The 14296-nt window shown below is 57.7% G+C and overlaps 3 protein-coding genes and 1 pseudogene across 3 annotated transcripts in view; 3 read left to right on the top strand and 1 right to left on the bottom strand.

Moving 5' to 3' along the window:
- Positions 1–14: 14 nt before the first annotated feature.
- Positions 15–1395, top strand: GMPPB (GDP-mannose pyrophosphorylase B). Its single transcript, XM_011375431.2, has 5 exons — positions 15–297; positions 383–461; positions 536–663; positions 746–928; positions 1012–1395. The coding sequence occupies exons 1-5, from the start codon at positions 85–87 to the stop codon at positions 1141–1143; spliced, it is 735 nt and encodes a 244-aa protein (XP_011373733.1). The 5' UTR covers positions 15–84; the 3' UTR covers positions 1144–1395.
- The window catches only part of RNF123 (ring finger protein 123), a 27258-nt gene continuing 14326 nt past the window's right edge, over positions 1365–14296 (bottom strand). The window contains exons 20-33 of the mRNA XM_023520566.1: positions 14147–14260; positions 9617–9794; positions 8712–8786; positions 8469–8556; positions 8290–8377; positions 8116–8200; positions 6710–6849; positions 6408–6596; positions 6242–6317; positions 5948–6032; positions 2280–2422; positions 2030–2124; positions 1805–1890; positions 1365–1709 (exon numbers count right to left, since the gene is read on the bottom strand). Coding sequence (XP_023376334.1) covers positions 1589–1709; positions 1805–1890; positions 2030–2124; positions 2280–2422; positions 5948–6032; positions 6242–6317; positions 6408–6596; positions 6710–6849; positions 8116–8200; positions 8290–8377; positions 8469–8556; positions 8712–8786; positions 9617–9794; positions 14147–14260 — 1563 coding nt within the window. The 3' untranslated portion in view covers positions 1365–1588. The remainder of the gene's footprint in view (positions 1710–1804; positions 1891–2029; positions 2125–2279; positions 2423–5947; positions 6033–6241; positions 6318–6407; positions 6597–6709; positions 6850–8115; positions 8201–8289; positions 8378–8468; positions 8557–8711; positions 8787–9616; positions 9795–14146; positions 14261–14296) is intronic.
- On the top strand, positions 2420–5641 carry AMIGO3 (adhesion molecule with Ig like domain 3). Its single transcript, XM_011375432.2, has one exon. It carries the CDS (start codon positions 3110–3112, stop codon positions 4643–4645), a length of 1536 nt encoding a protein of 511 aa, XP_011373734.1. The 5' UTR covers positions 2420–3109; the 3' UTR covers positions 4646–5641.
- On the top strand, positions 10247–10365 carry LOC111729607 (annotated as a pseudogene).

Raw genomic sequence — 14296 nt, 5'->3', positions numbered from 1 at the left:
CTTGAACTGTCCCCTTATGCTGTGGGTGCAGATCTTTGCAGTATGTCAAGCATTTGAGACACAGCCCCCGAGATTTAGGACAGCATGCATATAAGGTTCAGGAACACTGGACTAGGCCTGAGGTCCCCCTGCACTCAGGTGACCAAAGTGGAAGAACCCTCCAAGTACGGTGTGGTGGTGTGTGAGGCCGACACAGGCCGCATTCACCGGTTCGTGGAGAAACCACAGGTGTTTGTGTCCAACAAGATCAACGCGGGCATGTACATCCTAAGCCCTGCCGTGCTGCGGCGCATCCAGGTGTGTAGAAACAAACTGGCGGTGGGCTGGGCTAGGGCAGGCCACCACCACCATGACCCTGCTCACGAGCTGCCCACTCCCACAGCTGCGGCCTACGTCCATTGAGAAGGAGGTCTTCCCTGTCATGGCTGAGGAGGGGCAGCTATATGCCATGGAGCTGCAGGGTGAGGCAGGGAGGCCACAGGGTGGGGGTGGTCTGTGGCCAGGCTGAGCCCCCTGATGCATTCCCTCCCTACAGGCTTCTGGATGGACATTGGGCAGCCCAAGGATTTTCTCACCGGCATGTGCCTCTTCCTACAGTCACTGCGACAGAAGAAGCCTGAGCAGCTGTGCTCAGGCCCTGGCATTGTGGGCAACGTGCTGGTGGTGAGGCTCTTGCCCAGCCCATCATTAATCCCCTCAGTCTTGGGGGACAAATGGCTCACTTTTGTTTTCCCACTGTCCTCAGGACCCAAGCGCCCGCATTGGCCAGAACTGCAGCATTGGCCCCAACGTAAGCCTGGGTCCCGGTGTGGTGGTGGAGGATGGCGTGTGTATCCGGCGGTGCACAGTGCTGCGAGACGCGCACATCCGCTCCCATTCCTGGCTAGAGTCCTGCATCGTGGGCTGGCGCTGCCGCGTGGGCCAGTGGGTAAGCCTCTGGGCTGGGCCAGGTGGGGAGAGGGGCAGGGAATGTGCCTGCCTCACTGACAAGGCTGCCCCTCCCTCCTCGAGGTGCGCATGGAGAACGTGACAGTGCTGGGGGAGGACGTCATAGTTAACGACGAGCTCTACCTCAACGGGGCCAGCGTGCTGCCCCACAAGTCCATTGGCGAGTCTGTGCCAGAGCCTCGCATCATCATGTGAGGGGCTGCTGCGGGGCTGGCTGAGCCTCCATTTTCCCGCTGGCAAGGGGAATACCTGCTTGACACGTCAGGAGGCCCTGGATTCGTTGCCATTTGTCTGGGGAGGCTTGGATGAGGATGAAGCTGTTGGACACTTGCCTTCTCCTGTGGACATAATCTGGCAGGACCCTTGCCAGGCATACCCCACACAGCCTACTCCCTGAAGAAGGGCCAGGCCAGGGCTGTATGGAATAATAATTTAATGCTCACTGTGGCCCTGACTGAAAGTCAAGCTCAGGCACAATTAGGGCTTGGCTGGGCTCCCACCAATGAGGTTTCACACAGGCAAGGAGGCTGGATGTGGCAGAGGGGCATAGGGGCAAGGCAAGGGGAGCTAGCTCATAAATAGGGCCCAGCCTGGGTCTAGGTTCAAGGGGGTAGGCTCTTGCTGTGTGGGCTAAGCATGCCTAGGCTGCCGAGGAAGTGGCACTTGAATTAGCTGCCTTTTCCCAGTCCTCTACAGACACGATGGTGGCTTTGCAGAAGAAACAATCCTTGTTGTTCATCAGATGCTGGTTGATGCAGGCTCTACAACGGGAGGGGGTGGGGGTGGCCTGTATATCCCTGCTGCTCCCCCCACCCCCGTCCCCCTCCAGCCTCCTGTGCCCATGTGGCCCACTTACTTGCAAGACTTGTGGCCACAGGGCTGGAACATGGCAGAGATGGGGTGAGCATAGCAGATGGGGCAGAGGTCCTCCTCACTGGTGGGCTGCAGGGAGCAGAATGCAGGGTGGGCTGGGGTTGGATGACCAGACAAGTGGGTATACACTATGCCTATATAGTATACACACAGTTGTGCCAACGTGCATTCAGATAGGGGTGGACCTGTGTGCTGCGGTGCCACTCACCAGGGAGGCAGCTGCTGCTTGGGCAGATGCAGAGGTCAGGTGTGCCAGCATCTGTTCCACCTGAGCCAGTTCCTCAACACTGATGTAATCTGTGTCTGGGGGCGGGGAGGTAGTAGGAGGTGTTAGGTCAAACGTAGCCCTGGAAGCCAGTGCCTCTTGAGTACCCCTAATCTGGAGATTTGCTCTGCAGACTCCTGACCTGGCCCGGCCCCCCAAATCCCCGTTCCTTGACCCTCCCTGGTCCACTCACAGCTCTGTAAGGAGAAGCGCTTCTGATCGGGGGCAGGCAAGGCAGTGCCAGAAGCGGGGGGCTCTGGCTGCCCCAGAAGATAGCATATAGAGCGGAGCTGGAAGCAGGGATCAGCCAGGAGCACCGACGTGGCTCTCTCTGTCCTAGGAGGGAGAGGGCATGAGAGTAGTCAAAGAGGCTGGGGACTGTCTGAAACTCTTCTGTCAGAGGGGTGGAGGCGGTGCGACAATCCAGCCCACTTGCGTCGTTGCCTCCTTCAGCCCACCCACATCCCTGTTTCTCCCCACACCTCCAAAAAGTTCTAGATCCCAGTGAATGACCCACACAGCCTGGGTACCAGGTTAAGAAAGCTCAGAGGAGCTATCAGGAGACAGTGAAAGTTCACCTGCCCCTTATTATACATTAACCCTTCAAAGAAAATACGTAATTAGGAGCTTAAAGGCGTATTCCTCAGGCTTCCTCTGCCGCAGAAAGCCAAGTGCAGGGCTGGGCACTGGGGCCGGACTCGCGCTCCCTCTGGCGGCCACGTGGGGCCCTTGATGGCCGAGGTCGCGGCTGCTCCGCCCCCTCCAACAGGAGCCAATGGGAGCCCAAGGCTCCGCCCCTGGGTAATCACCTCCCCAAGAGTATTTAACTGAGTGACCAAGAAAACACTCGGAGAGCTAGGAAAGCCTGAGGAGGTAGTGCTGAGTGGAGCGCGGCCCCAACTCACAACCTGGAACCGAGAAGTGGGAGCGGCTAGCAGCAAGTCAAGCCAGAGCAGAAGCGGGTGAGTCCCGGAGCAGTGCCCCGCGCAGAACTGCCCGGCCTCACCCTGGGTCGTTGCCGCCATGTCCTGGCTAGTACTACTGGGCGCACTGCTGTGCACGCTGCGAGTCGGATTAGGCACCCTGGACTCCGAGGACTTCCTGCCCACCGCGCCGCGTAACTGCCCCTACAAATGCGTCTGCGCTGCCGACCTCCTGAGCTGCGCAGGCCTTGGGCTGCAGGACGTGCCAGCCGCGTTACCTTTCTCTGCGGCAGACCTCGATCTGAGCCACAACGCGCTCCAGCGCCTGCGCCCCGGGTGGCTAACGCCCCTCTCCCAGCTGCGCGCCCTGCGCCTAGGTCACAACGAACTGGAGGCGCTGGGTCGCGGAGTCTTCACCAATGCCAGCGGCCTGCGGCTGCTCGATTTATCATCGAACGCGCTGCGTGCGCTTGGCCGCCACGACCTCGCCGGGCTGGAGGCGCTCGAGATGCTGCTGCTGTTCAATAACCGCCTGGCGCACTTGGACCAGCATGCCTTCCAGGGCCTGGGCGCGCTCCGCTGGCTCTACCTGGGCTGCAACGAACTCACGTCTTTCTCTTTCGACCACCTGCACGGGCTGGGCGTGACCCACCTCCGCACCCTGGATCTCTCCTCCAACCGCCTGGGACGTATCTGGGTACCTGACCTGGCTTCGCTGCCCGCCTTTCTCAAGAACGGCCTTTACTTGCACAACAATCCGTTGCCCTGTGACTGCCACCTCTACCACCTGCTGCAGCGCTGGCACCAGCGGGGACTAAGCGCTGTGAGTGACTTCGCCCGTGAGTACATGTGTCTGGCTTTCAAAGTACCCACGTCCCGCGTGCGCTTCTTTGAGCACAGCCGAGTTTTTGAGAACTGCTCGGCTGCCCTGGCTCGGGGCCTAGAGCGGCCTGAAGAGCAGCTGCAAGTGCAGGTGGGTCGGTCCCTGAGGCTACAATGCAACACCAGCGCCCCGGCAGCTCACGTTGCCTGGGTCTCCCCGCAGCATGAGCTGCTGGTGGCGCCAGGATCCCGCAATGGCAGCATCGCAGTGCTGGCTGATGGCAGCTTGGCCATCCGCAACGTGCAGCCATGGCATGAGGGTGTCTTTGTGTGCCTGGCCACTGGGCCCCGCCTACGTCACAGCCAGACTCACGAGTACAACGTGAGTGTGCACTTCACACACCCTGAGCCCGAGGCGTTCAACACCGGCTACACCACGCTGCTGGGCTGCGCCGTGGGCCTGGTGCTGGTGCTGCTCTACTTGTTCGCACCGCCCTGTCCTGGCTGCCGCCGCTGCTACCAGCGCACCTGCCGCTGCTGCCGCTGCTGCCGCTGGCCCCGAGCACCCAGCCCACTCCAGGAGCTGAGCGCACAGTCCTCCATGCTCAGCACCACGCCACCTGATGCGCCCAGCCGCAAGGCCAGTGTCCACAAGCATGTGGTCTTTCTGGAACCCGGCAGGAGGAGCCTCAACGGTCGTGTGCAGCTGGCAGTAGCTGAGGACTTTGATCTCTACAACCCTGTGAGCCTGCGGTTCAAGGCCGGCTCCGAGTCCTCTAGCTCCACGGGCTCTGAGGGGCTGGTGATGACCTAGGCTGCCCAGGGCCCCCACCGCCTGCCTGCTGCTTGCCCTGCTCCCTGCTGTCACGCAGAGTACTGCCAGGTGCTGGTAGGAAGCACTGGGCTTGGTCCTCCAGCCTCTTGTGTGGGGCTCCACTTACCCCACAGTGGCCTCACTCACTGGTAGAATTGGGGTCCCTGACCTCTGCCTCAGCACAGGGCCTGCCTGTGCTCCCTTTCCTTGGGACCGCTTGGTGCCCAAATGTCACATGAGGATTGGAACCGAGGCCTATCAGGAAGAGCCCTTTCATTACAGTCCAGGTCCACCCCGAGGGGCCAAGGCAGCTATGAAGGAATGCTGGTGAGGAATCGAAGCGTAACCTCCTTCTTCTTCCCAAGGGGATAGGAAGGGGGAGGGCTCCGAAGGAAGACCTGGCCCCGCCCCCAGGGGGAAGGCGGAAACAAGCCTTTCTCTGATGAACCGGGACTCTCCACGCACCAGCGTCTAGCCTACTTCCAGTCTACTTCAGCTTCACGACTCCATTCGGAGTCTGGTGGGCAGGCATGAGGCAGACCCGGCTCCTTAAGAGACCTGCAGGTGGCCTGGCCTGGGCCCTTGCCAGAACAGCCCTGCTCCTTCTGTGGCTGGAGCATCTGCAGGGTACTCTGAGGGCAGCGCGCCTCTCCCATGGGCTCCTGGGAGAGTAGGAAGGGCGCCATGGCCCTGTGCTCCCAGCTTTTCAGCAGTAAAGAGCCTGCTGAGCATGGCCGTGATGGAAGGGCGAAGCTGAGTCTCACTGTCCCTTGAGGATAGAAGCCTCTTAAGGGTTGGCACTGGTCTCTGCCTAATGGCAGTGCCCTGGCTTCAGATCGGTTTCCCCCGTCCCACTGCAGGGAGGCAGGGAAGGGGGGCTGGGAACCACTCCTGTGTGGGGGCTGAGCTGGCACTCTCACGAGTGTCTGGGATCCAGTTGTCATGGAGTTTCTCAATAAAGGTAGGACATGCTCATTGCTGGAGCCTTTGCAGACACAGGCAGCAGTGTGTGTGCTCAGCTCTTGATCCCAGCAGTGCTGTCCTGGACATCGCAGGATGGCACCCTGTCCCCGCCTGAGGCTCTGAGGTACCTGTTCTGCTGGAGTCTCGGATTCCCCTACTCAGAGCCGCTGTTACTGCCACCTGTTTAGTGCAGACCTCACCGCCTGCCCTCTGCCTCAAAGCCTGATCCTGAGGTCCATTTCAGAGATGTGGAAACTGAATCGCAGGGAGGCCCGGCGTGGCCCTCTCCACATCAAACATACTCAGCTCCCACCGGGGCCCACAGTCCCTCTCACTCACCCTGAGGCTGGGCCATGCACCAGGAGCTGTACCAGGATGCCTGTCACTGCCACCAGAATAGGGTAGTGGTCCACGCTCTCCAGGCCTATGGGAGGGAGGAAGGGGATGAGCTGCCCAGGAGCTCCTGGCTGATGCCATCCACTCATCCTATTGTCCTCCCTACAGAGGGGCACACTAAAGATGGGGGTGCCAAGCCCGGCTATCATAGTGCAGGATGGAGAATCAGGCATCACTGCTCCTGGCAGAGGAACCAAAGCCTGTGGCATGGTGAATGCGGGGCCCCTAAGTCCTCACCAGGCAGCCGCAGGGTGACCACACGGTCAAATAGGTTCCTCTCAGCCGTCACGCGGTTCAGCACTTGGTTCAGCAACTGTGAGGGCGGGAGTATGTTGGTGGCTAGGTGGGCTCACCGCTGGGGCACCCTGGGTCCCACCCACCCTCCTTGCCTGGATGCACACACCTGTGCAAGACGCCGCAGTAGCATCTCAGAGGTAGGCTGGGACCAGTCGAGGAATATCTCAGGCACCAGTGTGATGGTCATCTCCAAGACACGCAGCAGGCTGACCGAGAGGTCAAAGCAGGTGGCACATACCTTGAGCTGCCGACTGTCTACGAAGTTCCTCTCCAGGCGTTCAGCAGCCTGCTGGATCTGAGCCACCAACGGGCGGGTGGGTGGGCAGGCAGTGGTCAGTGGCCTGGCCGCTGCAAATTGTGCCTTACCCTCTGCATCGTACTGGTCCACAAGGTCCCACCACAACCCACCTCCTGGATCATGCCGACGAACTCAGAAAAGGCCCAGTTGAGCTGGTTGAGGACGCTGTTGAGGAAGCTGGGCGCCACGTCGGGATCCTGGCGCAGCAGGTCTGCCATGTGCTGCTGCAGCAGGGTGGAGGGGCAGGGCTCTGCAGGGGCATGGGCAGGCGGCAGCGTCGGGGACTCCAGTCAGTGGCCCTGCCTGGCTGCCTCTGCCCTCACTCGGTGGGCCATTGGTGTAGGACAGAGATGGCTCTGGGAACGCTCAGGCCACACAAGCAGGAGGACGGGGTGCAGTACTGCCTGGGGGTTAGGGCTAAATCTGTCCTCCCTCTGCTGAGCAAGCCACAGGCTATGGCTGTTTCTAGCCCCAGAGCACCCCCTAGGCCTAGAGCAGCACCCGCAGCCCCAGCCTGAGCCCTAGCAAGTTCTCAGTCGCAGCTTCAGGGACCTAGACCTTTCTTCACTCGTAGAAAGGCTGGCTTCCCCAGAGGCCTCCTCTGAGCCCTGCCGTCCTCCACTGTCCTCTGCTGCCCTTGGCCTGGCCTTGGCATGTAGCCGAAGTGGTGGGCGCTAAGTCCGAGCTGAGAGGCAGCAGTAACCAGAGCCCTCAGCCGCAGCCAGGCTGAGCAGAAACCCCCCTCCCCTGCGAATCGATAGTTCCTGCAGCAGCGGGACATGGCTCCGGCCACTCTCCGTTGCAGCTCAGTTCCACCCTGGGGGCAGGAACAAGGCAACTGGCAAGGACTTGCTTTGCAACTCTGTACAAGGCACTTGGCCTCTAGGGACACCTTTCAGGCTAAAACATTGCCCACCAAGGCAGAAACACACCTTGTGGGCCAAGGAAAGCTATCGTGTGGGGTGAGTACGGCGTGTGGCAGGCAGGCCCTGGGCTGAGCCGGGGAGAAGGACCTCAGGCTCACAGGGCTTTGCTGGGCCATGGCCCCAGGCGAGAGCACAGCCTCTGCTCCAACCAGCTGCCCCTTCCTCCAGGAAGCCCATGGACACCCTCTGGGGCCCTGGCCAACCCCCAGTCTGTGCCTCCCTGGACTCAGGTATCCAAGACCTGGCACCAGCAGATGGCAAAAAGGGGCAAAAGGACATGGTGCTGAGACAAAGATGGAGATCAGGGAACAGGGTCCTCACCCTGCACAAGCTGCCAGCAGCCTGGGAAGATACTGCCCCTTTTCACTGTGACCCACACACAGCCTCAGGCCCAAAGGGCACACGTGGGGCTGGGGAGGAAGGGGGAGTAGTCCCAGAGTGTCCTTGAGCTGGACGGATGCTGGGGAATGGAAACCCCAGGGGAAAGAGGGAGTTTGGGGCCCGGGGAGGGGCTGGAAGAAGTGGAGAAGTCTGAGAGAACCCAGGAGCAGTGGGCAAGGGCCGCCTGCCCGCTCGAGCTGGATACTCACTCTGGAGGCTGGGCAAATTGGCGTCCTCAGGTTTGGTTTTCAGCAGGTGTGGCAGCCGTGTATAGCGGTAGCCGAACCCACAGCCCTGGGGGGTGGGGTCAGTGGGAGGTCAGTGGGACAGGGCAACCCTTCCTTCCGGCCAGCCACAGCCACCTCCCCTCTAGACAGGCTTACCCTCCAGAGCCGCACCAGGATCCAGTTGGTCTGGGCCCAGGGCCGCTGCTCATAGGGAGCCAGGAGGCTCCTCACCATGGCGATGCGCCTGTGAAGGCAAGGGGTGGCAGGCACAGGGTAAGGTTGGGCGTGGTGCTGTGATGGACGGGGTGCATGCTCCACCCCTAGACCCTACTCACTGCTCCTCAGGGATCCGCTCCACCGCCCGGAGGGAGTGTGGGTAGCAGACATAGCTGGCCAGGGCCTGCATCAGCGAGTCACGGATGTCTGCTGGGACAGGCCAGGCCTCAGCAGGTACCTAGCATGAGCCCTGGCCCCCGTGCCTCCTGCCCATCTGGCCAGCATTTTGTGTAGCAAATAGCCAGCCAGAGATGCCATCCCATCCCATCCCATCCCCCCAAGCCTTCTGTAGGGCACCTCACCAGTGCCCACGATGCGTGTGTCGGCAAAGTGTTTGGCGAGGATGGCAGCCAGGCGGGTCAGGGTCTCTTCATAGCCTGCAGGGTGCGGAGTCAGAGCTGTTGGCTGAGAGCGGGGGCTGCAGAGGCAGGCACATCCCTGGGCAGAGTGAGTGGGCTTGGGTAGTGGGCTCCACGCCTGGCTCCAAGGGCGATTCTGGGCCCAAGCCAGCACCTGGGGACTTTAGGCCCGGCAATCACCAACAACGAGTGAGAGGCTAAGGCACGGACTCACTGTGGGGGAGGGGCAGGTCCTGGCAAGAGACCCGACCAAGCCCAAACCCATCTCGGCACACACACTTGATGGCTGGCTCAGTATCAAAGCGCCCTGGGTACCCATGGCTCCACCTCTGAGGACAAAGCCTGCACCTAGGCCTGGGGCGGGGCAAAGGCAGGCCAGGGGCAGGCCAGACATGGACCACCCAGGCCAGCCTGGAATCAGTGGTCTGCAAGAAGCCCAGGATCCTATGTGGCCCCTTGCACGGCCCACTCCTTGCTGTGATCTACGGAGACAAACCACTCTGCCCTGCGCAGTTGCCACACCCTGTGGCCAGTACCAGGAAGGCAAGGTGAGAGGCCAGTTGGCTTCCAAAGCACAGCAGCACCAAGAAGGCAACGAAAGTGGGGATCCATTTTGTCTGTGTACCTCCCAGCACCAGGGAGGAGCTGCTGGTTCTGCGGTGCTGGCACCAGGCAGGGCTCTCCGCCATGTGAGGCTTTAGCAAATGCCTGTCCGATGCAGCAGGGCAGAGCAGGAGCTGCCTCCCCTCCTCCCTCTGCAGATGTGTGCTGCTGGGCCGCGAGGGCTCAGAACAGGGTCCCCAGTGCTCACGCCGAAGGCCCCCTCCCAGCCTGAATGGCCCCATCACCTGGGAGCTCCTCCATGCTATGCACAGGGCCGAAGTAATTCTTGAGAGCGCTGTAGCTGTTGATGGCCACGCTCAGGTAGAACTCGGGCATGAAGGCAAAGAGAGAACCTGTGCGGTCACCGTGCTCGATGGTCCGCAGGCAGACTCGCAGCAGCCAGTAAATGTCCAGCATCTTCTCCTGCGGGAGGCACACAGGGCGCTGCTGGGCTGCTCGAGGGAAGGCTCACTGGGGGCATGGCCCAGTCTGGGGACCCGGAAAGGCCTCCCGGAACATGACATGAGGACTGAGAACTGATCCCAGGAAGTGGGAGCAGTGGCGATGGAGGACTCCGCAGACGAGGAGGGCACACCCTGCCTAAAAGGGCTACACTGTCGCCCAGACCAGAACTCCGGTTTATATTTTTTAAAGGCACAGAAGTTTTTAAGTGAGAGGGTGCCATGTGACCAGTCTGTGTTGGAGCGCTGCCCAGTGCAGAAGGGGCTGCAGGGGCAAGTGGGGACAGGGGAATGAGGAAGCTACAGCCTCATGTAGGCCCATGACAGCAGACAAGGGGACCGAAGGGCCAGGAATGGGGATGCACCAATGAATGGTGGGGGCAAGGGCAGTGTCACATCAAGAGTGGGGCATACGTCTACGACCATGCCACCCTGAACAAGCCTGATCCTGTCTGATCTCGGAAGCTAAGTAGGGTCGGGCCTGGTTAGTGCTTGGATGGGAGACCACCTAGGAAGACCAGGTGCTATAGGTGTAAAAAATAAGGAGTTGTAAGCTGACAAGGTCCTTGCAATCTGTGAGGTCAACCAAGGGTTGCCTCGCCTAAAAAAATTAAAAAACAAAAAAGCGTGGGTCATGCATTTCTGGGGGTAACAGAGCCCCATGGAGAGCACAGGTACTGGAGGGGAAGCAGGCCTGGTGCAGGGCAGAGGGGTGTGGCTTAGGACGTGTGGAGCACAAGGTGCCTGCAGATGCCCCCAGACAGGTGGCCATCGAGGAGGGAGGTAGAAATGTGGTCTGGCGCTCCAAGGGGAAAGTGCTGGCAAGGCAGGAGGCAGCATGACTGCTGGTGAAACGGTCACAGGAAGGAGACAAACCTGCCACAGGCCCTGTTCCACACAGTATGGTTCCCAGACAGTCTGTCAAGATCCCACAAAAGGGACCAGAGTGAGGCCCCAGACCGCACCTCTTGGGGAGGAGCTGGAGTATCTGGACTGTACACCAGCTCTCTGATGCCCTCAAACCTAAGACCCCGAGGAGATGTAAGCCAGGTGTCAGAGGGTGGGCCTGGGCCTGGGCGTGCACATGGTCAGTGAGCCGGAAGGCCAGAGAAGACCAAGTCTGAGGAGGGGGATGGCAATGGCGCCGATGCAGTCAAGGGGCCACCGTAAGGGGGGTAGAGGCATGTCTGCACCTGGGATGGAGGGGACGGGGCTTGATAGAGACCTTGCGAGAAATGGAGGAGCCTGTACTGGGGCCAAGAGTAGAGGAAAGATGAGCTAAGACAGAGCAGGAGGAGGGCACGGGGGCTGTAACTGGATGCAGAGTCAGGGCAGGGCGTAATGGGCTTTTTCCTTTACTAACGGGAGAAACTGAATGAGAAGGAGGCAGCAGAGTGAGCATTGCGGATGCAGGAGGAAGAAGGCAGTTGAGCTTAATAAGGGCTAAATGATGACAAACCTACAGCTAACATCACACGGAAGCTTTTCTTCCATGACCAGGGATGCAAGGCAAGGATGCCTGTTCTTACCACGGCTATTAACAGCACGGGAAGTTCCAGCCTGTGCAATCAGGCAAGGAAAAGAAGTAAAAGGCATCCGAATTGGAAAGGAGGGAGTCAAATTATCTTTGTTCACAGATGACATGATCTTATATGTAGAAAACCCTAAAGATTACACACACACACACACACACACACACGTGCACACTCAAATGATTTTTGACAAGGGTGCCAAAGACTAATCTTTTCAATAATGGTACTGGGAAAACTGGATATCCACATGCAAAAGAGTAAAGTGGGACCGTTACTTTGTATTATACAAAAATTAACTCAAAATGAATCAAAGACCAAAACTTAAGAACAAACACTACGAAACTCTTAGAAGAAAACAGAGGAGAAAATCTTCACGACCTTGGATTGGACAATGATTTCTTGGATATGACAAGAAAAGCATAGGCAAGAAAAGAACAAACAGATAAACTGGACTACATCAAAATTAAAAACCGTGCAACGAAGGACACGATCAACAGAGTGAAAAGGTAACTCACAGAATGGGGGAAAATATTTATAAATCATAACCGCATAAGGGGTTAATATCCAGAATATATAAAGAACAACTATAAATCAACAACCACCACCAAAAGAATGAGCTGATTAAAAAAATAGGCAAATAGATTTGCATAGATGTTTCTCCAAAGAAGATATACGAATGGCCAATAAGCACATGAAAAGATGCTCAGCATCACTAATCATGAGGGGAATGCAAATCGAAATGACAATGAGATACCACTTCATTCAGAGTAGGATGGCCATTATATTAACACGTTTCCTGTGCGCCCCGAGAATACTTGCCAGCTGGTGCTTGCCACTGCAGCCTTTACCCCAAGGTAACTCACGGGTTACAGTCCTAACCTCACCCCCGAAGTGTGCCAGGAAATATCTCACTTTTACTTTCAGGTCACTTCTGCACATTGAGAGTTTTTGAAAACAAATGACGTCATTCTACTTATAGTATTCTATTTCCAGTTACAAAATATAATGATTCTCAATCGCTGAAAATGCGAATCCTAGAAGACGTAGCATTCCTATGCTTGATGTTAAATTAATGCTGGCAGTGAGTTGCATTTTTTTTTCTAAATGGGAAAAAGGTTAAAAAAAAAAAAAAAACAACAGTAACAAGCGTTGGCAAAGATGGGAAGAAACTGGAACATTTGAGCCCGGCGGGTGGGACTGTAAAATGGTACAGCTACTGTGGAAAGCAATACAGTAGTTCCTCAAATAATTAAAAATAAAACTATCCTATGATCCAGCGATTCTACTACTGAGCATAGACCCAAAAGAATTGAAAACAGGACCCTAAAGAGACATTTGTACACCCCTGTTCATAGCAGCATTATTCACAATAGCCTCACAGTGGCAGCAACCCAAGTGTCTATCAATAGATGGACAGATAAATGAAATGTGGTATCACATACGATGGAATGTTATTCAGCCTTAAAAAGGAAGGAAATCCTGACATATGCTTCAACGTGGATGAACAGTGAGAACATGATGCTAAGTCAAATAAGCATAAAGACTAACACTGTGTATGACTCCAGTTGACTGAGGGACCAAGAGAAGTCAAATGCATAGAGACAAAAAGTCGAAAGATGGCTGCTGGGGACTGAGGTGGGGCATGGCGAGTTAACAGGTGCAAGCGTCAGTCCGGGAAGACGAAGCAGTTCTTTTCAGAGCTCCGTTTCACAGCGATGTGGACACACTCAGCGCTACTGAACGAACGGTCCGTTAAAACCACTAAGATGGTAAGTTAGATGTTGCATTTTGCCACAACTTTAAAAAACGGTGAAGATGATAAATTTGAAGTTATGTCTATTTTATCGCAATTTAAATAAAAAAAGAAAAACGTACAGAGATGGGAAGGCAAGGTTCCTAAGAGGGAGGTATGGGAGGGAGTGGCAAGACTGCCTAGGGGGGTCGACAGGCGAGACCCGGGCAGAGAAGGTCCCTGGCAGTGATCTTCCTGGCGGGGCAGAGGCTGCAGGGTTAGGGAGGAACCGCCAGGAGAAAGAGCAAGTAGAGATGGCGGGACAGAGATGGGGACACCAAGGACCTGGACCAAGTTATGGGGGAGGGGCCTGCCCAAGAAGGTAGACAGCTGCCCTGATATGGGCACCTGAGGAGCAACCAGGCGCTCACCAGAGGGCGAGGTGCCAGGACGCGGGGAGAGGAAACAAGTCCGGAGGCTCCGGGGCCTGGGGGTCCAAGTATGGTCAGAGGGAATGCGCCGTCTGTCCGTCTGTCTTTCTACCCCTGGAGGCCGACTGCCCTAGGAAGGCAGAGCCTTGGCTTTCTGGTTCACTGCTGAGTGTCCCCAGCGTCAGGATGGCACCTGGCATACGCCAGGCTCTGGGCACATGTTACCGAATGAATGAGCGAATGAGTGAGTGGGAGCGAGCCAGTGGCCTCAAGGGCGGGGAGTCTGAGAGATGTAGAGCGAGGGTGTGGCTTGGGAGAGGCCTCAACGAGCCGCAGATGCATGGTAGGGGGAGGGTCATGGGGGGCAGGGAGGAGGGGAGGAGGGGAGAGACAGGTTCTGTTTCTCTAGGAGAGGGTTTATGAACTGGAGGGGAACTGGGGAGTCTAAAAATGGCATCTACTCAAGTTCATAGGTCATGAGAGGGCCAGGGTCACGGCATGGGGTGGGAAAAGGGAGGATGAGGAGCAGGGAGGGGGCCCGTGTGTGCCAGAGGCCCGGGGCCACAGGGAGCATCGAGGGCCGGCACAGCTCTGCCTGATCTGTGACTAGCCTGCTCACCTGGGAGTACACGGTGGCATGGACCCAGGCCAGGCGACGACTCAGGTGGTCCAGCTTTTCTGAAAAAACTTTCTGGCTCTTGGTCAACTCCGCAAGAATGTCCTTCCTCTGCCACCCGAGGAGAAAGGAAGATCAGGACACGGCCCCACA

This window comes from Pteropus vampyrus, unplaced genomic scaffold, assembly GCF_000151845.1.
Source record: "Pteropus vampyrus isolate Shadow unplaced genomic scaffold, Pvam_2.0 Scaffold271, whole genome shotgun sequence".
NCBI classification, from domain to species: Eukaryota; Metazoa; Chordata; class Mammalia; order Chiroptera; family Pteropodidae; genus Pteropus; species Pteropus vampyrus.
The sequence above is the reverse complement of the archived record's forward strand: the minus strand, read 5'-3'. Positions and strand labels throughout refer to the sequence as shown.